This window comes from Chiloscyllium plagiosum, unplaced genomic scaffold (genome assembly GCF_037043375.1).
Source record: "Chiloscyllium plagiosum isolate Xiang-an unplaced genomic scaffold, Cpla_swu_hap1 HiC_scaffold_47, whole genome shotgun sequence".
Classification (NCBI taxonomy): Eukaryota; Metazoa; Chordata; class Chondrichthyes; order Orectolobiformes; family Hemiscylliidae; genus Chiloscyllium; species Chiloscyllium plagiosum.
In genome coordinates, this window is record NW_028270185.1 from 502,570 (window position 1) to 528,048 (window position 25,479).

The window sequence follows — 25,479 nt, forward strand, 5'->3', positions numbered from 1 at the left end:
GGCAGCATCCAAGGAACAGGAGAATCAACATTTCGGGCATGAGCCCAGCCCTCCTTCCTGAAGAAGGGCTTATGCCCGAAACGTTGATTCTCCTGTTCCTTGGCTGCTGCCTGACCTGCTGCGCTTTTCCAGCAACACATTTTCAGCTCCTACCAGAAGATACACCCTTGTACATCAACTAAATATTACTTGGGTAATTTATACCCAAGTGTAAATTAGATATAAATTTATAAATGGCATGTGGAGATTTCAGTTGTGTTATTAAGTTAATGCCGTGTACCTTTTCTGAAGTTTAGGGTATAAATTGCCCAAGTAATATTTAGTTAATGTTGATTTTAGCTTATTTTGCTACACAAGTTTTACATTGTGAAATCGTGTTGTGTAATTCTTTGCATTGATCACTGGGATATTAACTCTCTAAATGTTATCAGTCTGGGTAGGGATCTCAAAGACCCCAAGAATCCCCTCCCTATCTTTTGCCATTTTACATACTTGAACTGCGGGCATAACACTCAGCCTTTTATCTCCTCCCTTCTCACCATTGAACATCCCAAACACTCCAATTGAAAAAGCAATTTACTTGTATTTTCTTTATATTGAGTAGGTTAAGGATCAATGATTAGCTTAGAGTCTCAAGAAGAAATTTCCTGCTCTTCTTCCAACTGCAATCCACAGCATCATCCTGCTCTGCACTGAACCTCCGATACTGCGGCACTCCCTCAGCACTGACCCTCCGACACTGCGGCACTCCTTCAGCACTGACCCTTCGACAGTGCGGCACACCCTCAGCACTGACCCTGCGGCACACCCTCAGCACTGACCCTCTGACAGTGTGGCACTCCCTCAGTATTGACCCTCCAACACTGCAGCACTCCCTCAGTACTGACCCTCTGACACTGCGGCACTCCCTCAGCACTGACCCTCTGACAGTGCAGCACTCCCTCAGCACTGACCCTCCAACAGTGCAGCACTCCCTCAGCACTGACTCGCTGACAGAGCCGCACTGCATTAATACCTTTTCAATTTGTCATCATCATGATCTCTTGCTCTGTGTAAAACCAGTCTCCTTACCCCTGTACATCAGTGATCAATGTCAAAGCTTGAGGCAATGTGAAAAGAACACACAGGTTCAATGATTAGTACAAAATCTTGTTTATCAACTGTGAGGTCAGTTGCTAATATTTTACAATCAATACTTGGACACGGGAAGATCTCCCATTGGTCAGTACCCACGGAGGTCACAGATTGACCCTTCCTTTCCGCTCCCACTACTAATAGCATCGAGCTACCATTCAAATCCTGTTTCTTGCAGAAGGTAGGAGATCAAACTGATGCAAATACTGGAGTGGAAGGCTCTGTGTTGGTATTCAAACAGGTGCTGCCCATCCTCCCTTCACACTTGGTGAGAAATCTGCTGGATTCTGCTTAGTATCTCCTCGGATTCGAGCTGATCTAGTGAGAGCAGTGACAATCCCAACTGATCTTCCTGGGGTTAGAATCAGGAAAAACAGAAAATGTTAAACAAATCATAAATAAAATACTTTTTAGGACCACAATGACAGTTTCTCAGAAGCTAACACAGGAAAAGTATTGAAATTCTCCCAAGTGTCCTGGCTGACATGTATCCTTCATTTAAATATTATCCAGAGCACTCGAAGTACAAGAGGAGACTGGGGGACAGAAAGCATGTGGTGAAAGCACTAGAGTTGGGGTTGGTGTTGGGGAAAGAGAGATATCGATGTAGAAAACTGAAAAAGAGAGACAGAGGAGAGAAGATAGGAAAGAAAAAAACCTGTGGGAGAAATAGAACAGGAATTAATGAGAGAGAGAAGAAAAAAACAGAACAGTAAACGAAAGAACTTATACATCAGCAAAGAACAAAAGGAAATATGAGGTGTCAGTGGGGGAGCACTTTGGGGCCAGCGACCATAATTCTATTCGTTTTAAAATCGTGATGGAAAAGGATAGACCAGATCTAAAAGTTGAAGTTCTAAATTGGAGAAAGGCCAATTTTGACGGTATTAGGCAAGAACTTTCGAAAGCTGATTGGAGGCAGATGTTCGCAGGTAAAGGGACGACTGGAAAATGGGAAGCCTTCAGAAATGAGATAACAAGAATCCAGAGAAAGTATACTCCTGTTAGGGTGAAAGGAAAGGCTGGTAGGTATAGGGAATGCTGGATGACTAAAGAAATTGAGGGTTTGGTTAAGAAAAAGAAGGAAGCATATGTCAGGTATAGACAGGATAGATCGAGTGAATCCTTAGGAGAGTATAAAGAAAGTAGGAGTCTACTTAAGAGGGAAATCAGGAGGGCAAAACGGGGACATGAGATAGCTTTGGCAAATAGAATTAAGGAGAATCCAAAGGGTTTTTTACAAATACATTAAGGACAAAAGGGTAACTAGGGAGAGAATAGGGCCCCTCAAAGATCAGCAAGGCGGCCTTTGTGTGCAGCCAAGAAAACGGGGGAGATACTAAATGAATATTTTGCATCAGTATTTACTGCGGAAAAGAATATGGAAGATATAAACTGTAGGGAAATAGATGGTGACATCTTGCAAAATGCCCAGATTACAGTGGGCGGCACGGTGGCACAGTGGTTAGCACTGCTGCCTCACAGCGCCAGAGACCCGGGTTCAATTCCCGACTCAGGCGACTGACTGTGTGGAGTTTGCACATTCTCCCCGTGTCTGCGTGGGTTTTCTCCGGGTGCTCCGGTTTCCTCCCACAGTCCAAAAGATGTGCAGGTCAGGTGAATTGGCCATGCTAAATTGCCTGTAGTGTTAGGTAAAGGGGTAAATGTACGGGAATGGGTGGGTTACGCTTCGGCGGGTCGGTGTGGACTTGTTGGGCCGAAGGGCCTGTTTCCACACTGTAAGTAATCTAATCTAATAGGAGGAAGTGCTGGATGTCTTGAAATGGTTAAAAGTGGAAATATCCCCAGGACCTGATCAGGTGTACCCGAGAACTCTGTGGGAAGCTAGAGAAGTGATTGCTGGGCCTCTTGCTGAGATATTTGTATCATCGATAGTCACAGGTGAGGTGCCGGAAGACTGGAGGTTGGCAAACATGGTGCCACTGTTTAAGAAGGGCAGTAAAGACAAGCCAGGGAACTATAGACCAGTGAGCCTGACCTCGGTGGTGGGCAAGTTGTTGGAGGGAATTTTGAGGGACAGGATGTACATGTATTTGGAAAGGCAAGGACTGATTCGGGATAGTCAACATGGTTTTGTGAGTGGGAAATCATGTCTCACAAACTTGATTGAGTTTTTTTGAAGAAGTAACAAGGAGGACTGATGAGGGCAGAGCGGTAGATGTGATCTATATGGACTTCAGTAAGGTGTTCGAAAAGGTTCCCCATGGAAGACTGATTAGCAAGCTTAGATCTCATGAAATACAGGGAGAACTAGCCATTTGGATACAGAACTGGCTCAAAGGTAGAAGACGTGGTGGTGGTGGTGGAGGGTTGTTTTTCAAACTGGAGGCCTGTGACCAGTGGAGTGCCACAAGGATCGGTGCTGGGTCGTCTACATTTTGTTATTTGCATAAATGATTTGGATGCGAGCATAAGAGGTAAAGTTAGTAAGTTTGCAGATGACACCAAAATTGGAGGGGTAGTGGACAGCGAAGAGGGTTACCTCAGATTACAACAGGAACTGGACTAGATGGGCCAATGGGCTGAGAAATGCAGATGGAGTTTAATTCAGATAAACACGAGGTGCTGCATTTTGGGAAAGCAAATCTTAGCAGGACTTATACACTTAATGGTAAGGTCCTAGGGAGTGTTGCTGAACAAAGAGACCTTGGAGTGCAGGTTCATAGCTCCTTGAAAGTGGAGTCCCAGGTAGATAGGATAGTGAAGGCGGCGTTTGGTATGCTTTCCTTTATTGGTCAGAGTACTGAGTAAAGGAGTTGGGAGGTCATGTTGTGGCTGTACAGGACATTGGTTAGGCCACTGTTGGAATACTGCATGCTATTCTGGTTTCCTTCCTATTGGAAAGATGTTGTGAAACTTGAAAGAGTTCAGAAAAGATTTACAAGGATGTTGCCAGGGTTGGAGAGGCTGAACAGGCTGGTGCTGTTTTCCCTGGAGCGTCGGAGGCTGAGGGGTGACCTTCTAGAGGTTTACAAAATTATGAGGGGCATGGATAGGATAAATAGATAAAGTCTTTTCCCTGGGGTCGGGGAGTCCAGAACTAGAGGGCATAGGTTTAGGGTGAGAGGGGAAAGATATAAAAGAGACCTAAGGGGCAACTTTTATCACGCAGAGGTTTGGTACGTGTATGGAATGAGCTATCAGAGGATGTGGTGGAGGCTGGTACAATTGCAACATTTAAGAGGCATTTGGATGGGTATATGAAATGGAAGGGTTTGGAGGGATATGGGCCGGGTGCTAGCAGGTGGGACTAGATTGGGTTGGGATATCTGGTCGGCATGGACGGGTTGTACCGAAGGGTCTGTTTCCATGCTGTACATCTCTATGACTCTATGAGGAGTGCAAAAGCAGGATACAGACAGACAGAGAGAATGAGATAGACAGACAGGAAAGTTGAAGAGTAAGCAGGAGCCAATGTAAATTCTGTAGCTGACCTGTTGGAAAGGCTGTGCCATCTGTCGCAGGAAGTGCTTGGCTATTTGCACTGCTTCATCCACGGTGAGATTGAGGTTACTGTCTGTGATGTGTTCCTGAATCCAGCGAGGCAGCTTCCCCCGTTTATCAGCTCGAGCAAAGCGCTGTCCAGAGAAAGCACTTTGAATCAGTGATAATGTGGTGGACCCAGGGAGGGCACATGGCCCTTAACCCAGTGGACAGTCTTTGAGATGGGGGCCAAAACACAGCACGGTCACTCGTTGTTTAGTACGTGTAGCCACATTACTCTATATTTAGCCTCAGTACAGTATGCATGTGGCCTGCAGTAGTGTACATTACCCTCAGCCTGTGATACAGTATGCACGTAGCCGGTTACCCTCAGTACAGTATGAATACTACCTGTTGTATAGCTTATGTTACCCTCAGTAGTGTGCATGCAGCCTGCAGTACGGTACACATTTCTCTCAGTACAGCATGGACATGGTGCATGGGAGAGTATGCATGTGGCACATGGCAGAGTTTGCAAGCAATTTGTTATAGAGCTCACATGTAGCCCAAAGTGCAGCTTACACATGGTCCACAGCAGACAGAAACTAGTTCATGGGTCGAGAGGGGGAGGAAAGAAGAGAAACGGAGAATGCTAGAGTACAGTCCTATGGTTCTCTGCAACCTACAGTCCCCACGGTGCATTTCTACTTTCTTTAACTGGTTAATGTTTCTGTGTCTGGATGTTTGGAAAGATCTGCTCTGAACTCTGACGAAGCATCTGTACTTAAATTCCAGATGAGAAGCTGAGGTGCTCAGTTCTGTTACCATTAATAGCTTGGGATATTTGGGAGTTGACATGGATGGCAGTGTTGTACATGGTGAGCAAACTGCATAGCAACCGCTTGTAGAGGCAAATAGCATAGAAAATCCACAAATTCTTGTGGGAGGAGTTCAAGGTTGTGAAATAAAGGTTCTTATTATGGTGTCACAATCCGAGGCTATTCTCCACCATGCAGTCTCTGATACTTAGCACAAGCCAAACTCTAAATAACCCTGAGCGAAGCAATTTAATCTGCATTTATTCAAATCAACACACACTATGACCATGGATTTATGATGCTGTCTGTTTGTAGAGATACCTTTCCCATATGGATAGCAGCAGTTCAAGGTGGCAGTTCACCACTGTCTTCTCATGGGTAATTGGAAATGAACAATTAATACCAGCTTTGCTGGTGACATCCAACTAGAACAAAAATGTTGATATGAGTGATTATTCTGAACACTTTGCTGCTCGATCTCATACAATAATAAGGCCGGTTAAACCCTAAGTTATAAATCTCCTGGGTCACTTGGATTTAAACAGCACAGAAATAGATTATCTTGCAGCTGAACAAACAATGCTCCTGAAAAAGCCACACAGTCCATTTTTAATTCAGTTTGATCAGTAATCACAGGCAAATTGCATATTTACTAAGACTGGTTTCAAATTACCTTGTCTGCAAAAATCATGAGCCCGTAATCAGTTTTTCCACGAATGACTCTTCCTACACATTGAGCAGCATGCCTCATGGCATCAAAAGTCAGGAAATCATTCTCTCGGATTTGGAACTGATCCCGGATGTATTCTAAACGTGCCTGTAGATTACAGAGACTCCATCAATGAAGTTCAGAAATATCAAGGCAGTTCTTAAATTTGTTTTTGCATAATAGAACTCACTTCCAGATTTTGCCCTTTGCTCTGTCCATCATCTTCTCTACTTTCAGCATCTCCTGTGATCTTCTCCAGCCACTATAACCCTCCCTCATCTCCTGTCACCTCCTCCAGCCCCTATTGATACTGCCTGACAAATTGAGTTTCCCCATTAATTTGTTTCATTTCAGATTTCCAGCATCTGGAACATTTTGTTTTTGCATTAAAAATAATAGATCACCCATTTAAAATAAATAATCAAAAAATGGAGGTAAGGAGAAATATTTATCAGAAGGTGTAAATAGGTTTATTGAATACTTTTAAAGCTAGACACAGACAGATTCTTGACTAATAAGGGACTCAAGAATAATCAGTGACAGGTATACAGTGACAGTTGAGGCCACAGCCAGACCAGCTGTAATCTTATTAAATGGATTGTATTATAGACCCCCTAATAGTCAGAGGGAAATTGAGAAACAAACTTGTAAGGAGATCTCAGCTATCTGTAAGAATAATAGTGGTAATGGTAGATTGGGACTGCCATGGTGTTAAGGCTTTAGATGGAGAGGAATTTGTTAAGTGTGCACAAGAAAATTTTCTAATTCAGTATGTGGATGTACCTACTAGAGAAGGTGCAGAACTTGACCTGCTCTTGGGAAATAAGGCGGGGGGGCAGGTGACTGAGGTGTCAGTGGGGGAGACAGTTGAGGCCACAGCCAGACCAGTTATAATCTTATTAAATGGTGCAGCAGGCTTGAAGGGGCTGAATGGTTTAAACTGGCCTCTAAGATACTTCAGTATCTGGAAGAAAGTGAGTGTCCTTATGCCTAAAATATCAAATCTTCTGCTCCTCGGATGCTGCCTGACCTGCTGTGCTTTTCCAGCACCACTTTCTCAATTTCTACTTCAGTAACTGGTCTAAGTAGTCTGGTGCACAGCATACACATGACATCACATTGAGACAAGGAGCAGAAATCCTGAATAACATTTCCATTCGTGACCATAGGGCCACTGAAATCAATTGTGGACACCCCCGAGTACACAAACTGCAAACAGTGGAGATCGAAGCGACCCATCTTTCTGTCATTCCTGCTGAAACACATAGCTGGGTGACTGCTTGTGCAGGGCTGAGCATGGTTAAAAACAAAAAGACTCTGATTTTTTTTTATGACAGAGAATCATGTAATTATAGCACTTTTTGTGGCCTGTAACGAGATGAAAATGCTTTTAGGCTACTTCAGCTGGGTAGAATTATTAGACTTCATGTAGGTGGAAACATTAGTTTTCTTCCTTGCTTACCTTCTATTACCCTTAAAACTGAGGGCCAGCCCATTTTGTATCAAATCAAATTAGTGGCCTCAGCATTTCAGCCTTCAGTACAGTTAGACCCTGTCATATAGGATGAAGTCCGCACTAACAACAGAACATCACTTCACTGAATTAGGTGTAAAGCACAGCAGATGATGATGGCAATATTTCAAAAACTATTTTCCAATGTGACCCTATTTTAACTTGCCTCTACATTCTCAAATGTAATCAGTGATGGGTAACAAAGACTGGCCTCACCAGTGATGCCCACGTCTTCGTTAATGAATATTTTAAAAAAAACTGAAAATTAACATCACTTCCAAGTACCAGCGAAAACAAAACAGCACAGGAACCTCTAACATTCAATTATTAATGTATATATGTTAGAAATCACAAACACTTTTGAAATCTGTGCTTTTACAGTTCTTTGTAAAAATGTGGTAACTGTCTGTACCCACGCAGCCAAATAATCGATGTACTAACCCTAACCTATCACAGGTGTCTGAAGACCTATTGATGCCTTCTTTCTCCTCATCCAGATATACACTTCTTTCTGTTGTCCCTGTTCTGGGAGTGTTTGACGGCGACTGTGCAGAGGGAGCTTTATTCTGTAGCTAACCCTGTGCTGTCCCTGCCCTGGGAGAGTTTAAGGGGGACAGTGCAGAGGGAGCTTTACTCTGTATCTAACTTTGTGCTGTCCCTGTTCTAGGATGACTTATTGGGAGAGAATAAAGGAAGCTTTACTCTGTATCTAATCATCTGTTTGGAGCTGATTCGGAGTGCTCTAATTGATAATAAAAAATATTCACCACCTAAATTAAAAGTAATAAGATACAAACAATCACTGGTGTTCTCAGTGGTTTGTTTATCAGCACCTCTGAAAAGTCCTGTTTTTTTTTCCATACATTGATTCTGTCCGTGTTGCTGGTGCTGGCTATGCACTTGAGTCTCCCAATGTTTATCAGGTTATCACCCACATCACCAAACACCACAAACAGATATTACCCTGGACAGAGGATACCTACCTTTAGAATCCTGCTCTGAGTGTAGACATAAGGAACACCAAACATAATCACAGCTCTCCCGTAATGATGGACTGTCAGAAAATATAGAGGAAGTAAATATCAATGAACACGAATTGAAACACTGGAATGATTAGATTAGATTAGATTGCCTCCCGTGAGGAAACTGGCCCTTCGGCCCATCAAGTCCACACCAAATCTCCGAAGAGTAACCCACCTAGACCCATTCCCCTACCCTATATTTACCCTTGACTAATGCACCTAAGACTATAGGCAATTTAGAATGGCCAATTCACCTGACTTGCACATCTTTGGATTGTGGGAGGAAACTGGAGCACCCAGAGGAAACCCACGCAGACATGAGAAGAATGTGCAGACTCCACACAGACTCTGTCACCTGAGGCGGGAATCGAACCCAGGTCCTTGGTGTTGTGAGGCAGCAGTGCTAACCACTGAGTCACTGTGCCGCTGTGAGCTGAAGTTAATTGACTGGGATGGCAGAACAGAAGAAAAGCATTGAAAAACATCTGGCAACTTGCGCAACTAGTAACAAAATCAAAGGAAATTCTGCAGATCAAGGAGTCAATTACAGGTCAATTGGTACATCTCTCTCTTACACACATACATCCAATGTGCCTCATTTGATATGCTGCTTCAGGTCATGTGGGAGAGTAAAAAAAATTGCCAGATGCAATACAATATGTAGAAATGTGAGGTTATCCACTTTGTCAAAGTATATCCTAAAGGTTAAGGGATTAAGAGGTGCTGAAGTTCAAAAGGACCTTTGATGCCTTTGTAATGTATCACTGAACATTAACATGCAGGTACAGTACGTAGTGATATTTTGGCCTTTATTACAAGAGGATTTGGGCATAGGAGTAAAAGTCCCTTACTGTAATTGTAGACAGCCTTAGAGACCAGACGTAGAGTATTGTATGCAGTTTTATTTCTTTAATTAAGGAGAGGGAGTGCAGCAAAGTTTCACCAGTCTGATTCCTAGGAGGAAGGGATTCCCCCATGAGGAAAGATAAAATAGATTGCACCCAATATTCTCTGAAGTTTAGAAGAATGAGAGGTGATCTCATTCATACAGATAAAATACTTAAAAGAGAACCAGAGGCTGGATACAGGAAGGACGGTTCCTCTGGACTAGGGGTGTTGGACCAGCCACTGATAACTGAGATGGAGAGGAATTTCTTCACCCAGAGGGCCATGAATCTTCGACATTCTCTGCCTAAAGGATATGGAAGCTCAGTCTTTGAATAAGTCCCAAGCTGAGGCTGATGATGTTTTTAATTTGTAGAAATCTAAGTGATACAGGGACAGTGCAGAAGGATATTGTTGAAGTATATGATCAGTCACAGTCCCACTGAATGGTGAAGCAAGTTTCACCATTCTCCCGCCCCGCTCTATTTTGTTCTTGTGACTAAAAGCTGATTTAAAGGAGCATCCTAAAAGCAAAAAGAGAGGTGCAACAGTTTCAGGGAGGGAATTCCAGAGTGGAAGGCTCAGGCAGCTGAAGGCACAACTGTCAATGAAGGAGAGGCTGGAGATACTGATACTGCTTACACAGGAGCACAGAAGGCTCAGAAAAGATTTAATAATGATCCTTAAAAACTACAAAATGTTTCAATAGAACTAAATATTTCCACTGGCTATTGATTCAATGAGAGATTATTTAAAACTGTCAGAGTGAGCAGAAAGGGGTTAGTTACACCTTGGCTTAGTAGCTGGTTAATCCTTTACAACAGGAAATGGTGGAGGCAGAAATCAGTGCATCTTTGCTAAAACACTGCACCATAACTGTAGGAGGGCATTCTGTGATGTGCAGTCACTGTGCAATATCGCAGGGAGTGTCCACATCAAAAAAAGCACTGATGTGTGTCACCTTCTGCGTGAAAAAGTTACCCCTTAGGTCTCTATTGTTTCTTTCCCGTCTCACTCTAAACCTATGCCCCCTAGTTCTGGACTCCCCCACCCCAGGGAAAAGACTTTGTCTATTTATCCTATCCATGCCCCTCGTGATTTTATAAACCTCTATAAGGTCACCCTTCAACGTCTGAGACTCCAGGGAAAACAGCCCCAGCTTATTTAACCTCTCCCTGTAGCTCAAATCCTCCAACCCTGGCAACCTCCTTGTAAATCTTTTCTGAACATTTTCAAGTTTCACAACATCACTTCTTCATTAAAGGGACACGTTTCGTTAAGTGCAGCAATGAATAACTGAAGTAGGGAGCAAGGCAGCAAGGGAAGGGTCAAGGCTGATAGTGAAGGGAAGCAGCGAGGGGAGCGGTAAAGGCATTGAGGGGAGAGTCAAGCGAGATAATGAGGAAAGCAGGGAGTCAAGGGGAATGGTGATGGAAGAGAGTGGGAAGCCAACTGAGACAGCGAGGGGAGTACGGCAGTGAGATAAGAGGTGCAGCAAGAAGGCAGTAGTGACTGTTCATCATAAACTGGGGAATATGAGTGCCAGGTCTGCAGTACTCCACACACCGAGTGCTGATATTGTCTTCCTGACAGACATTGACAATGTCAGTAGCACTGATCTTTTGTCCTGATACTGTGGCAGGGAATCAAATGTTTGTCAAAATCTTGGATGAGTGGGGCAGTGGGATCGGTTATAGACTTTATAGCGAAGGATTAGTGCTGACTTAATTATCAAAGTTTCTGATCCAACTGTACAGATATGAAGAGGAATCTTCCTCAGTTATTCTTACAGATACTCAGACTAATCAGATGTCAGACTGGCATTTTCCAAAATCTAAAAGTGACATTATTTCACTGCATCAAATACACAACCAACTTTCCTAATGCCAAGGTGAATTGCTTGATAAAGTCCTACTGCAGTAATAGTATCTCAGTAGAATTATCTGTCCTGGTGAAACTTTGCATCATCAGGTAGACTGTGACTGTACAGGACATGCATTAAAGCTTATGTAAAGCCACCCTTCATTGGTGATCAGGAATGAGCACTCGATCAGCATTCCATCTGCCTATGTCCACTTTTCATTCTCAATAACACAAAGGAACTGATGTGTAAATCTGATGGTATGGAAATTGGTAGGCTGATTCTGCTACTCCCTGAATTTTACATGCCAATGTGTTGAACAATTTAACAAACGCGCTCCACGCTCATGAAGCAGCGATTCACATTGCAATTACACCTCTCATAGCAAAGTGACAAAAATTAATCGTGACACTGACCAAAATCTATCCCCTCGGAGACCTTTCCTCTAGCGACAGACAGTAGGATGGCGCCTCGTCCATTCTCACATGCCTGCCAATGAAACAGAAACATTACTGAGCAGTAGCTGTTGGGAGGGAACTGTAGCACAACTGTGGAATATACAGCCTCAGCTAATTCAGTCACTCAGCACAGAATAGGCTCTTCAGTTCACCAAGTCTGCAGTGACCTATCTACACTATCCCCACTTTCCAGCACTGGGCCCATAGCTTTGAACATTATGATATTTCAAGTGTCCATCCAAGTACTTTTTAAAGATTGAGGGGTTTTCTTGCCTCAACTATCCTCCCAGGTAGTGCACTCCAGAATCCCACCATTTGTCAGTGAAAAAAATCTTTTCCTCAAATCCCCTTAAAATCTCCTGTCTTTCACCTTAAAATTATTTCCCTTATTATTGATCTTCAACTAAGGGGAATAGCTGTTTTCTATCCACCCTATCTATGAACCTCAGTCTGGTCCCCTCTCAGCCTTCTCTGCTCCAAAGAAAATACCCAATTTGATCCAGCCTCTCTTCATACCTAAACTGCTCCAACCTGGTGATCTTCTCTGCACTCCCTCCAGATTGCTTTCTGGTGCTTAATTCACTACCTTATCTGAAGGGACTGATTCCGTGCTGGGAGGTAATCATTAGCCAAGTGACAAGTCTTCCAGTGGGACCCCGGGGAACTACCCAGTGGAGGGCATTAATCCAGTGCCCAACCTGCCCTCATCAGACACCCATGTGTACTCAAACTATTTTCTGTCTCTGGATAGCAATCAGAATCCACTTTCCAAAAAAAAAACAGACTGTGGGTTGAAAACGACACCTCCTGATTTCTGTGGTTAAGTGTTCAGCTGTAACATTTTTGCTCATTGTGTGCAGTGCACTAAAACTCTCACTCTGTCAGGCCCTTGAAATATTTTTGATCAGTCACACTTTCATTTGATCGTGGCCATGTTCAACATGGCCTCCGTAGGTTCATGCAGATTGCTGCATACGCGGGAACATTGTTCACTGCACTAATTACTCCAGTATAAACCAGACTCAAACCCCAGGACAGAGCCGAGGGACCGCGGCACAGTTAGAGGGTCAGCACCGAGGGCGTGCCACAGTGATGGAGGAGACCATCATGTCAGTCAGATGTTAAGGTAACCATCCTGTTTACCTGTCTAGGTGCGTATAAACCAGAATTGACAGTGTGCTCTTGAGGTCAAGGTTACACTGACTCCCTTGACCATTGACAGTCAGTTATCAATACTGGTAACATCAGAATTTTCAGTCTTGCCTTGGGTAATTCAACCCTACTTTGGTTTCACTTACCTCCTGGTATTTCTCCAGGGCCACACTGGTCTCTGCAGCATCCTGAGTTTCAATAAATATAAGTTTGTTACGTTGAATATTTTCGAGAATTCCCTAAAAGGAAAAAGGGAAAAAAAAAAGTTTTCTTAGCCCATAAAGCAAGAAAGAAATGTTATTCCTGGTACAAGTGATATTATTTGGCACAAAAACAGACAATGCTGGAAATACTGAGCTTGCCAGGCAGTGTCTGTGCAGAAAGAATCAAAGTTAGCATTTTGCTTTGAGGACCTGGTCAATGAACTGGAACAAGTTAGAGATGTAAAAGGACAAACTTGCTTTTTATTTGAATTCAATCCTATCCTCTCCTTCCCCGCCCTGCATTGTCCACTCAAGTGAAAACTTGTGGAACAAGAAATTATTTTTCGTTTAGGCAGTTTACTGCAGTCTGGACAAAATGCTCAGACACAACACTCTCGATAACTTGAGAGAGAACCCTGAGATAGCAGTGAGGGGTAAAGCAGTTTAATGCACAGTGTTTATAAGTAAAAGGAGCCTGTCTTCCTACTGGATCTTTCGGACAGGATTTCAGTCTGCAAGATCAGGCAGTTAGCATTCGCCAACCATTTTTAAAAAAGTTTCAGCAATTAAAGGGGCCCCACTGTTCACACTTGCTTGGAACCCCACAACAACCATTGCTTCATTGGAGCTGGCAATCCCACTGGGAGGGGGAGTAGGTCATAACCCATGGGTTGGGAAGCCCTATTCTCAGAATATATTTTGTTCTTTTACTTTTACCAACACCATCTCATTTTGCCATGCACCTTCATCCCAGCACTTAATGAATCACTCCTGCTTCCACTCTATCACAGAATTTCTCTTCTTCTGCTGTTCCCCCATCCACCTCTGTACTTACTTAAATCCTGTGACATCTCCAACTTTTTCCATTTCTGATTAAAGGTTGTTTTCCTTTTATTGAATTTGGTATCTGGGAGTAGATAATTAGTCAGCTCAGAGTATAAACAGATCAGGCAAGAAGGGGAGGTTGAGATGGAAAGGAGAAGGGAGGGCAAACAAGGGAAGCAAAGGACAAACAACAAAACACAAACATGCAACTAGACAGATACAGGAGGAAGAACACATACATCCAATCATGTACACGCCAGTGCAAATGTACATATGCATGCATAGCCAGGCAGTCTGACACAGATACATGCATCTTATCGTAATGAACACCACACAATGAACTGTGTCTACTGTCCCTAATTTGTCCCAAAGCCAAAGCCATTGTCAACAGATCGGATAACTCAGGATAGACCACAAGTTGGGATAGAGATATGCCTGTCAATGGCTGCACATAACAGTTACTGAGCTGGGGCATGCTATCAAGTTACAATGAGGAATATTAAAAACAAATCTTCTTGAGCCAAGAGACCTGTCCTTGTTGGAACTTGTCATGTCCTGAATCATCAGTTGCTGTGAAGGTTGAGTGAGTCTGAAGGAAAAGCCCGTCATTTACCTGTTCATACCAGGAGGCTACGATATTCTCCATGTAATGGTAACTAGTAAAGAAAGACACAATTCCATCTGGGACAATGGCCGACATCTCCAGCAACAGGTTACCATAGTTACGAATCACAGCTGGAGCCAAGAGAGAGAACTCAGTTATTATCAAAGGTTGCAATTACTGAGGAACCCCAGCAAAAGATGAATGCCCTCATTACGAAAAGTGGAGAATAGCAATTGGCTTGTAACCAATGTCAGCAACTGAGAAAGTGTGGAGGTTGTCAAACCTCAAGAGAAGTGAGTCAGAGCAAAAGGCAGTGAGTGTGCAGGGGCAGGAGAACTGATTGGAGGGATTGAATAGTCTATTTCTGTTCCAATGATAAGACGGAGGTTTTGGACACATCAGGAGAAAGTTCGAAGGAACAACAGTTTGAGTGGAAAGACTGAGTGAATGGGTGCAAACCTAACAGTAGACTTGCAGTTGCCTGACACTTGCCCCTTGCACATTCACTGCCTCTTACTTGGACTCATTGCCCGAGGTTTGACAACCTCCACATTTTCTCAGTTTCTTTTTGGGGAGAAATAAAAAGCAAGAGAAGGAACCCCTTGGTAGGAGTAACTTACAAATCCCTGAACAGTACTTCCAATGTAGGGCACATTATAAACCAGGAAATAATGAGGGCTTGTGAGAAGGGTACAACAGTAACTATGGGTGATTGGAACATGCACATTGATTGGATTAATCGCTTTGGCAAGGGTAGCCTCGAAGAAAGGGTCATTCAGTGTACGCAGGTCTGTTTCTTACAGCAACATGTCACGCAGCCAATCAGAGAACTGGCTACTTTAGTTTTCCTATTATGTAACTAGAAAGGATTGATAAATGATCTTATAGTTAAGGATCCTCTTGGAAGGAGTGACCACAACATGGTGGTGTTTCAAATGCAGATTGAAAGAGTGAAGACAAAGTCCCAGTCAAGAGTTTTAGTGTTGGGTAAAGGTAATCACACAGGCCTGAGGAAGGAATTGGTCCAAGTGGACTGAGCAAAACTATTAAATGGCAGGACAGTTGAAGAACTGTGGCAAATGCTTGGGGAGATATTAAATACCTCTCAATCAAAGTATATTCCTAAGAGGAACTGTAGAAAGGTGAAAAATCATCCATGGCTTAACAAGGAAGTCAGGGATCACATCAAGGGCAAAAAATGTAGGGCATAGCATACAGCAAAAGGTAGTTCCACTCTCAAGGAGTGGGAGAACTTTAGATATTAGCAAAGTGTTATGGAAAACAAAATCAAAAGAGCAAAGAGAAACTACGAAAGGAAACTTGCAGAAAACACAGGTACTGGTACCAAAAGCTTCTATAAGTGTATAAAAAGGAAGAGAATTAAAAGTAAATGTTGGCCCTTTAGAGAATGAAAATGGTGAGGTCATATGGGAAACTCAGAAATGGCAGAGGCACTAAACTCATATTTTGTCTCTGTTTTCAGTGAAAGATAATAATTTCTTCCCAAAACTGTAGTTACTACAGGAATTTGGTGAAATGACTATGACTAGAGAGAAGGTGTTAATTAAACCGATGGGATTAAAGGCTGCTAAGTTCAAGGGGCTGATGGTCTGCACCCTACAGCATTAAAGGAAGTGGCAACAGAAATACTGGATGTATGAGTTACAATATTCCAAAATCCCCTGGATTCTGGAAAAGTACCAGTAGACTGAAAACATACTAATAAGACCATAAGACATAGGAAGAGAAATTAGGCCATTCAGCCCATTGAGTCTGGCTAATGTTTTTCAACCCCATTCTCTCTATACCCCTTGATCTCCTTGACAATAAAGAACCTATCCATCTCCATCTTAAATATACACAATGACTTGGCCTTAATAATGTGACACTGGATTAGAGGTGCTGGAAAAGCACAGCAGTTCAGGCAGCATCCGAGGAGCAGTAAAATCGACGTTTCAGGCAAAGCCCTTCATCAGGAATACAGGCAGAGAGCCTGAAGAGTGGAGCCCTTCAGGTTCTCTGCCTGCATTCCTGATGAAGGGCTTTTCCCCGAAACGTCGATTTTACTGCTACTCGGGATGCTGCCTGAACTGCTGTGTTTTTCAGCACCTCTAATCCAGAATCTGGTTTCCAGCATCTGCAGTCATTGTTTTTACCACAATAATGCGACACCACTGTTCAAAGAAGGAGATAGACAAAAGTGGGAAACTACAGAGCAGTTAGTTTGACCTCTGAAGTGAGGGAGTTGCTGGAGTCAATCATAAAAGAAGTGATAACTGAACACTTGGGAAAACAAAGCTCAATTCATCAGTCAACACAATTTTATGAAGGGCAGGTTGTGCTTGACAAACTTGCTGGAGTTTAAGATGTAACTAGCAAGGCAGATAATGGAAATCTGGTGGATGTAGTATATCTAAACTTTCAGAAGGCATTTGACAAGGTGCTGCATAAAAGGCCAATCCAGAAGGTTAGATCCTGGGGGTCAAGGATAGAGTATTGACTTGAACAGAAGATTGACTGACTGAGAGAAAGCAGGTGGTCAGGACAAATGGGTCCTTCTCTGGATGGCGACTGTAACTAGTGGTGTGCCACAGGATTCAGTTCTTGTATCTCAACTATTTACATGGTATATAAATTATCTGCAGGCAGGGACAGAATGTAACATAGCAAAATTCACAGATGGATATTGAGAGGCTAGGAGAACGGGCCGGAATCTGACAGATGGAGTTTAATGTGAATAAGTGTGAGGTTGCCCATTTTGGCCAGAAAAACAAATGGGCATATTATTATTTAAATGGTAAGATTTCACACACCTGACTGGCAAAGAGATTCATTAAATTCTGTAATCAGGGCAACCTCGAGTATCCGAAAGACACGGGCAGGGAGTATTTGGTTCGGATAATCGAATGTTCGGATAACATTTTACCCAAGCATTGAGACCTTGAGATCTTGTTCGGATAATCCGAAATTCGAATAATCAAGGTTGTACTGTAGTCAGCAGTGGGCTGATCCACAGGAACTGGTCTAAACAACGTAGATTACTTCTGCAGGAAATCCCTTCTTCTGCTTTGGACAAATATTTGATGTGACATAAGGGTGACTATTCAACTGTCTAGGTCTCAATTGGGACTGGGAGGGGCTCTTGACTGCTGTATCCAGGCCTAAGAGAGATGCATCTGCTCACAGTGGGATCGTCCACTCACTCACCGATATCCTCTCTCGTTTCAAACTTGGAGCTGATCGTCACCTGGTCATTGCCTCGTCCCACAATCTGAAAAGAACACAAGCAGCTGAGGAGTGATACTTAACCGTAGCGAGAACACTTAAACAGGAGGAACAAAACAGCCTTAAAGATTCCAGATAAAAGGGACAAACACAGATTTAGACGAAGTGGTTAGAAGGTAACTCCATCACTTTCAAGAACCACATAATTGTTAGGGTTTAGAAAGAGGCCATCCAGCCCATTGCGTCTATACTGTCTCTCTAAGCATTTTTACTCCTGCATCTTCCCTGTGACTGGATACATTACTTCAATTTAAGTAATTATACAATGCACTCTTGAATGCGCATACAGAGCAGCAGGGCAAGACAGCACAGAGTCAAGGTGTGAAGTGAAAAGCTAGGAATTAATTCTCTTATGGACCAGGCTAGACCATCTCAAAACAGTTCGAGAAGGTAGCCCAGACCCTATCTTTTCTAAATGTTTTAAGCAGGTGCGAGTGTATGTACCAGGAGTGATGCAGCTGGCCTTATCTGAAAACTCAATTGATTCTAGCAACGTAAATGATGCTGGTCCAAATATCTGAAACATCCCCATAAACACTCCCTTGGCAAAATAGGTAAACTCAAACACAGGTTCTTACATGAGAGATGTCAGAGAGAGAGAGAGAGAGACACACAGAGACTGAGAGCGAGCGAGCGAGAGGATTAACCTGGAGCTGTTTCTTTGGGTCCAGCAGCTTCCCAGCTAAAACCGGAGCAGTTGCTGCAAACAAAACAGTTTGCTAAAACCAACACAAACCAAACCAGAGGGAAGCTGAGGTGGGAGAACTGACCACTCCCCTTTCATTGAGCAAGTGTTTTTTTTAAACTTAAAAGTTTCTTCAAGTAGATAAATCCAGACATACTGGAACCTCCATCTTTACGGCCCCTCTTAAAAAAAGCTCAAAGACAACATAACCTTGTTAAAGGAGCAGTATTTTCACAATTCCTCACACAGCGGGCGAATACCAATGTGTAACCCGGAACAGCTACGTTTACCCTGGAATCACTCAGAAAATATTTGGATGGGGAGAGCTGAGAGAGGCAGGGCCATCAATGCCTTGTTTAAACTGACAATGTGTAGAAGCCTCATGCCATATTAGACATGCTCACACTAGCTGGTATGGCACTGAGTCCTGGAATAACTGGCAGAACTACGTTGGGGTCATCCTGCTCTATGCTTCTGACAGTGGGATTTAAATACTCAGAGAAAACTAATTTGTTGCTTGTGGCACTGCACATGGTGAGTTCTTTTTAAAAATAATGTGGAAAAAGATTTCAGAAATTTTGTCCACAAAATCACCTGGCATCTGATCTCATTGCTGATAGAAACTGGAGACCCTAGCCCTGAAAATAACAACAGAAAATAAAGCTTTATAAAGGAATGGTGTGACTTACATGAGCTTAATGATAGTTTGATACAGGCAGACTCACCAGTGGACAAAGGCAGGTTCTTGACAAGGTCATGGTAAAAGTTGCCATGATAACAGGTCTGAAATCGAGGATCTTTGGGTACATGTCAAGTGGAGACAATGTCTGGCAAAAACACAACAAAAAAAAACACAATGTTTTAAGCCAAGAGGAGGTTTCAGGTGGAAAGCAAAAAGACAAAATGATACTTCCTTGAACAAAAGGAAGAGTGGCTGCCAGTTGAACCTAATGATGCTGAAGAGTTAGGATAGAGCAACTAAACATGATGAATGGCAGAGCAGGTTCAAAGGGCCGAATGGCCTGCTCCTGCTCCTATGTTTCTATGTTAAAAGATTGGGATTGGCTTCTGATGGTGTAACTGACATTAGTAATGCACCAGAATTGGGAGGAGTAAGGAATGTGGTAGGCAGAAACATAAAGGACAGAGATCTGAAAAGGGTTATGAATACTTTAAAGACATCTGAGAAGTATTTAGATGTACGTTTGTAATGCCAAGGCATACAGGGCTATGGACCAAGTGCTGAAAAATGGAATTAGAATAGTTAGGTGGTTGCTACGGACTGGTGCAGGCTTGATGGACAGAAGGGCCTTTTTCCATGCTGTAGACCTCTATGACTCTATGAGGACAATCTTTGGAAAACAGTGTATATTATGTACACTGTAATTATAGAGAGTTGCATATAATGACATCATTGTGTTGATAATGTTCACATTGTCTGTGTTATATTTATGTTTGCTCACATTGAGCTTATATGAGGGAGGTATGAGCTATCTTGATACAGTTAGATGGAGAGAGAGAGAAAGAGAGAGAGAGAGAGAGAGAAGGCTTAGGTAGAGCAGAAAGACCAAAATTGACCAATTAAGCTGAGTGGCCAGTCTCTGTGCTATTAATACTTTGTAATTATGAGCAACATCAATACTCAGAATTATTGATTTTACCCTCCCTTAACTTGGATTAATTAGACCTGTAAGCAGATATACATCAGGCAGAGAATGATAAAATGATTGGGATGAGAGTGGGAACAGTGATATGGATTAACTGAAGCACATAGCAAGTGTATCACGTAACACTGAAACAAGCTGTTTTAAGTGAAACCAACTGCCACAATCTCGATACACAACATATCCTTAATGATAAGTCTGTACAAAGTAGAAATGTAAACAGGGGATTTGGATATCACCAAGCCACAGAAACAAAATCACATTTCAATTACATAAATAAAAATTGTGCAACTTACCCCTGAGGTGATAATCACAGACTGAAATCGCTCAAACACAGGCTTGATGGCAATGGATGGGTCCATGCAGCTTATGAAAAGATTTCAAAAGCATAATTTTAGGAGTATATTTCAAATAAACACAAATTTTATTTGTATAGAATTTCATTAAACCATTCTTATCTGGACTGGTTTTCAATGAAGCCTTAATATACCAAAGAGCTACACTGATGGAACAGCACCTTGTAAAATGATCATCTCCTTCAACAAAAGAATCCTCTGACTTACCTTGTTGAAGTTTATCTAGTGTGAGAGATATCTAAAATATTCTTCAAAGTTATGAAATGTGTATAATTTTATTCCATAATTTAAAATATTATTTTAAAATCAACATTTGAAATTGAATTTTCTTAATGCGAATATCTTATAAAAGGAAAATTCTGTATGTGAACAGCTGTAGGTCACACTGCAGTTACAGACCTCTGACCAATAAATGGCATCATCACAAAATGTTATGGCCTTCCAATACAGTCATACATCACAAAACAGACCCTTTGGTCCAACTCATTCAGGCCAACCAGATATTCCAAAATGACAATCTCACTTGCCAGCATTTGGCCCATGTCCCTCTAAACTCTTCCTATTCATATACACATCCACTGTAATTGTCCCCTCATCCAGTACTTTCTCTGGCAGCTCATTCCATTAATGCACTTATTGAAGTTCTAACCACAAATAAAAAGATCAGTTCTACTACAAAAGCACTGCTCTGAACAATCAGACCAGGCCCTTAATTTTCAAGATTAGAGTGGTGCTGGAAAAGCACAGCAGGTCAAGCAGCATCCGAGGAGCAGGAAAATCAACGTTTCAGGCAAAATCCCTTCCTGATGAAGGGCTTTTGCCTGAAACATTGATCTTCCTGCATCTCGGATGCTGCCTGACCTGCTGTGCTTTTCCAGCACCACTCTAATCTTGACTCTGATCTCCAGCATCTGCAGTCCTCACTTTCGCCTTAATTTTCAATGTCAACTACAATTTAGACTGACTCTACACAAGCAGGAATTTAATTTCACAAATGGAATTTAAACCCTGTTTGCTCTGTACTACTTCATTTCACACTAGCATGTGCATTTATTATCGAAGCCATTCAGGAAACATGTGAAGAAACGATCAATGTAGGACCTTGTCTGGTGTCACTGGTGGGTAGTCTAAGGTCTGATGTCGTGTTACTGGTCTATCCCTTCATTGCTGCTACTCAAGCACTCCCTACAGCATCTCAATAATGCAGGAAACACAGAAGTGAATTTGAGGTCAGTAAGTATTGCAAACTTTAGACTCCAATCTAGACACAGAAAAGGAAGGAAGCCAATATAGATCTGCATCAGCAAGCAAGTACAACTGTGATGGATGGAACACATCTGGATAGAAGTCATTTTAGATTGACTAGATTAGACAGATTATATTAATTAGTTTAGTTAGACGTGATTAAATAAATAAGATTCAGTTTGATTTGATAAAACATTGCCAGCACCAGACATCCTACATGGTCACAGTCAATGTCAGATTACAATTGGATCTAATCAGACATTGTGTCTTTAATTACCTGCTCCCTTGGTCACACTCAAATCTTCACAATGGCTGTAAAACATTTAATAACCGATGGTAGACAGTGACATCATTCAGAAGCTACTTTGTGGCAGAAATTGAATTCTAATCCTTTGACCTACTGGCCATTGCTAAACGTAAATAAAACTGTGCTTGGTTACAGATAAAAGGAAATTTCAATCCCTAATGACTGGAAGGATCTTTATGAATGATCTAAACATCCCTGGACAGGTTTTAAATTTCTCAGGAGTGTAGACCCACAGACCAAAACTGACCTTATTTTAGCATTAACTTAGCAACCTGATTTAGGGATAAAATGAAAAGCTAATACTGTGGTAGGACATAGCAAATCTTCACTCTGCATCCTGGACCATACTAGACTAGACAGTTGGTAAAATGAAAGGAAAACCCTCAATGTAATTCCAAAATATAACAAAAACTTTCTCAGTTAACCAATATAATTTGTGCAGATATCGGCCTACCTGAAGTGAAGTATTGGATTAATAATTGTTGGCGTTTTGTCATCAAAAGGTTCCATGATGATGGTAAAACCTTGGGTAGTAAACAAAAATACCATGAAAATGTTTTAGGAAGTGCTAAAATGTCAAACAGCAAATTGCCCACATGAAGGGCTGCACATTCATCCAGGATTTGCACCTTATGATTTACTGATACCATTTCCTATATTAGGAATAAGAAACAGGGGTAAAACCAACTGAACCACTTCCTTCCGTATCCTTGACTTGGAGAGAGCTGAGTAAATCATGTTGTGTCAGACACCGTGTAGGGGCCTTGGATCTGCAAAGACTTCCTGCAGACTCTTGTCCATCTCACTCATCAGGACACTGCTGGAGCAGAGAATCTCTGGCAGGACAGAAGGTAATCATCCCACCACACACTCGGAAGAACAACACCAACATGAACCACCTCATATTCTCTTTGGGAATCTTCTATAGGCAATTCACAAAGAAAGACTGATGGGAAACCTCTTCCCAGGGCAGGTTGTTGATATTCTGAAAGGTCAGAATCTAAATTAACTGGAAAAAGAGTTCATAGAGCCTTACAACCATTATAGCATAACAGGAGGCTATTTAGCGCATCCAGTCTTGCCAGCTCTCTGTAGAGCAATCCAATATTTTAAGGTGTAATCCCCAATTATTGATGTCTGCTCCTGATAGAATCACTTCTTCATCAATTTCCTCCCCTCCTCACCTGAAGATGTTGGAAACAGATCTATTGCTGCCACTGGTTTTGTTATTTTACTCAAGTGTTCAGTTTCCTTTGAAATTAAACAGGAGTGAAACATCAGCACAGTGTTTGAACCATTTCCCAGAAATCCAGAGAATACTGGAAACACCTAGTAAGTCAGAGAACCTCAGGTGAATAGATGGAAGTAAACTATCAAGTCATCACTGACAGAAATATTAACCCAACCTTTATCCACTACCCAGAAGTGTTCTGACCAACTGAATGTTTCAGCATTTGCCTCAGACTGAGGCAAATACATTAGCATAAACTGGAGATCATACACACTTCCTGTAGGAACATACCCCAAACTCTGGGCAATTTGGACACAGTTTGATGAAGGTCAAGGCCTTGAGACTCCCTAAATAAGCACAAATTCCATTATTCAACACTGTTCAGATTACTGGAAGATGATCCCAAGTATACTGGTCTGCAGCCAGCCCAAACATCTATCATTTCAAAAACTGGTTTATGAGATCACATGAAGACCAACACAAAGCACAGTAGAGCTCATCGACAGCCTAGAATCTAATATAACTGCCTGGTGCGGGAGTCAGAAATCTGAAGATTTTCTCAGCTTCACTCACCAAAGGTACTGCAACAACCTTATCACAGATGCATCTCTTCAATGCTTCATGTGTGATTGTTGATAACATTGTAAACGTTAACAGTTTACTTGACTGTGTCAGGGAGAAGGGGACTCCCAGGCTGGCCTCAGCCTACCCAATTATTTTCCAGCTGATATCTGGCCAGTATCTGAGGTCAGGAACTGCCTATTGTTCGGAGGCACTGAGGTCAACCACAGTTCCTTCTGTGACTTGCTAATTAGCACAAATCAGAGGCTCAAAAGCCTTGTGATGTCTCTGAAGTACAAATGCAATGATAAGGCACTAAGTGACATTTCCAGTACAAGAATCACTACCTTTGGCATAAGTGCTGACCAATGTCGCAAAGTTTGAGACAAGTATAATCGGTGAAAAGTTGCTGAGATCGGCAATTTCCAGCGTTTGCAGCAAAGACCGCAACCTCTCTGAACAGAATCTGGAGAGAGACAGAGAGAGAGGGAGAGAGGGATACACGTACATAGGACACAGATCACAATATCATCACTCTGAGTGCATTCAAAACTAAGTTGCAAATGCCATTATGTCAATACCCATTGAAGAAACCACAATCACAAACTACACAGTTAAGGGTAGCTCTGGATGATTTTCACCTTCAACACACTGAAGTGGAGGTGGTAGTACAAAGGTAAAGTTAGTGGACCAGCAATCCAGAATGCCCAGCTAACATTGAAGGCATTTGAACCTGACCATGGCAAATGGTGAACTTTGAATTCAGTAAATTTTCTGGAATAATATAAGCCAGTCTAACGATGACCATGTAATCACTGTTGATTGCTGTAAAAACCCAAGTAAATCATTAATGTCCTTCAGGGAAGGAAATCTGCCATCCTTATCTGGTCTGGTCCAAAATGTAAACACCGACGTATGACAATGTGGTTGACTGTTAATGGCAATTGGAGATGGGCAATTAATGCCAGGCCTTGCCAGTGAAACTCATGCTATGAATGAATAGAAGCCAAGCGCCTAGGTTCAATTCTCAATGTCCTCAAATTTAGCAGACCATAACTCAGGAGGGGGCTGAGGTTGGTCCTGGTTACCCACTCCAGTTGGAAGTTATCAGCCCTATTCACCACAGTTCCTGGTCTAACACTTGGTTTGTGGCCCTACGATGATCCAATAATTTGCACATACAATACTGGGAGCTAACATCTGTAGAAGTGACCATGTGTTTATCAGAGTTTTGACAAAACCTGAAGTCCTTTACAGAAGGGAACCTGCTGTCTTTGTCTGGCCTATGACTAGAATCCCTACCCTCATGGTTGATGCTTAAGTAGCCTCTGAAGAGGCTTTCCAAGGCACGTATCAAAAATTTTAGGGTAACTTGGACTGGGCAGTAAATGTCAACCTTGCAAGGTGATACCCTCAGATTGACGGCAATTCGTTAATATCCAGGTTCATCTGAAGAATGGGCACATGGATAAAGTGTCAATGGTCATGGACCAGTGTTCCTCAGCACCATCAGGAGT

The 25,479-nt window shown here is 42.3% G+C and overlaps 1 protein-coding gene across 6 annotated transcripts in view; it reads right to left on the bottom strand.

The window, feature by feature from the left end:
* Positions 1–1,136: 1,136 nt before the first annotated feature.
* ercc2 (excision repair cross-complementation group 2) overlaps positions 1,137–25,479 on the bottom strand; it is a 47,099-nt gene continuing 22,756 nt past the window's right edge. For 3 of the 6 annotated variants that reach the window (XM_087984051.1, XM_087984053.1, XM_087984052.1), the window contains 12 exons: positions 24,310–24,428; positions 22,625–22,694; positions 20,559–20,628; positions 19,324–19,425; positions 17,836–17,899; positions 14,554–14,759; positions 13,143–13,235; positions 11,803–11,875; positions 8,602–8,672; positions 6,070–6,213; positions 4,590–4,733; positions 1,137–1,486 (listed from right to left, as the gene is read on the bottom strand). In XM_087984051.1, the coding sequence (XP_087840177.1) occupies positions 1,394–1,486; positions 4,590–4,733; positions 6,070–6,213; positions 8,602–8,672; positions 11,803–11,875; positions 13,143–13,235; positions 14,554–14,759; positions 17,836–17,899; positions 19,324–19,425; positions 20,559–20,628; positions 22,625–22,694; positions 24,310–24,428 (1,249 nt within the window). In that variant the 3' untranslated portion in view covers positions 1,137–1,393. Of the gene's footprint in view, positions 1,487–4,589; positions 4,734–6,069; positions 6,214–8,601; positions 8,673–11,802; positions 11,876–13,142; positions 13,236–14,553; positions 14,760–17,835; positions 17,900–19,323; positions 19,426–20,558; positions 20,629–22,624; positions 22,695–24,309; positions 24,429–25,479 lie in introns of those variants that run through there. The other 3 variants (XM_043684065.2, XM_087984055.1, XM_087984054.1) reach the window with 3 other exon arrangements.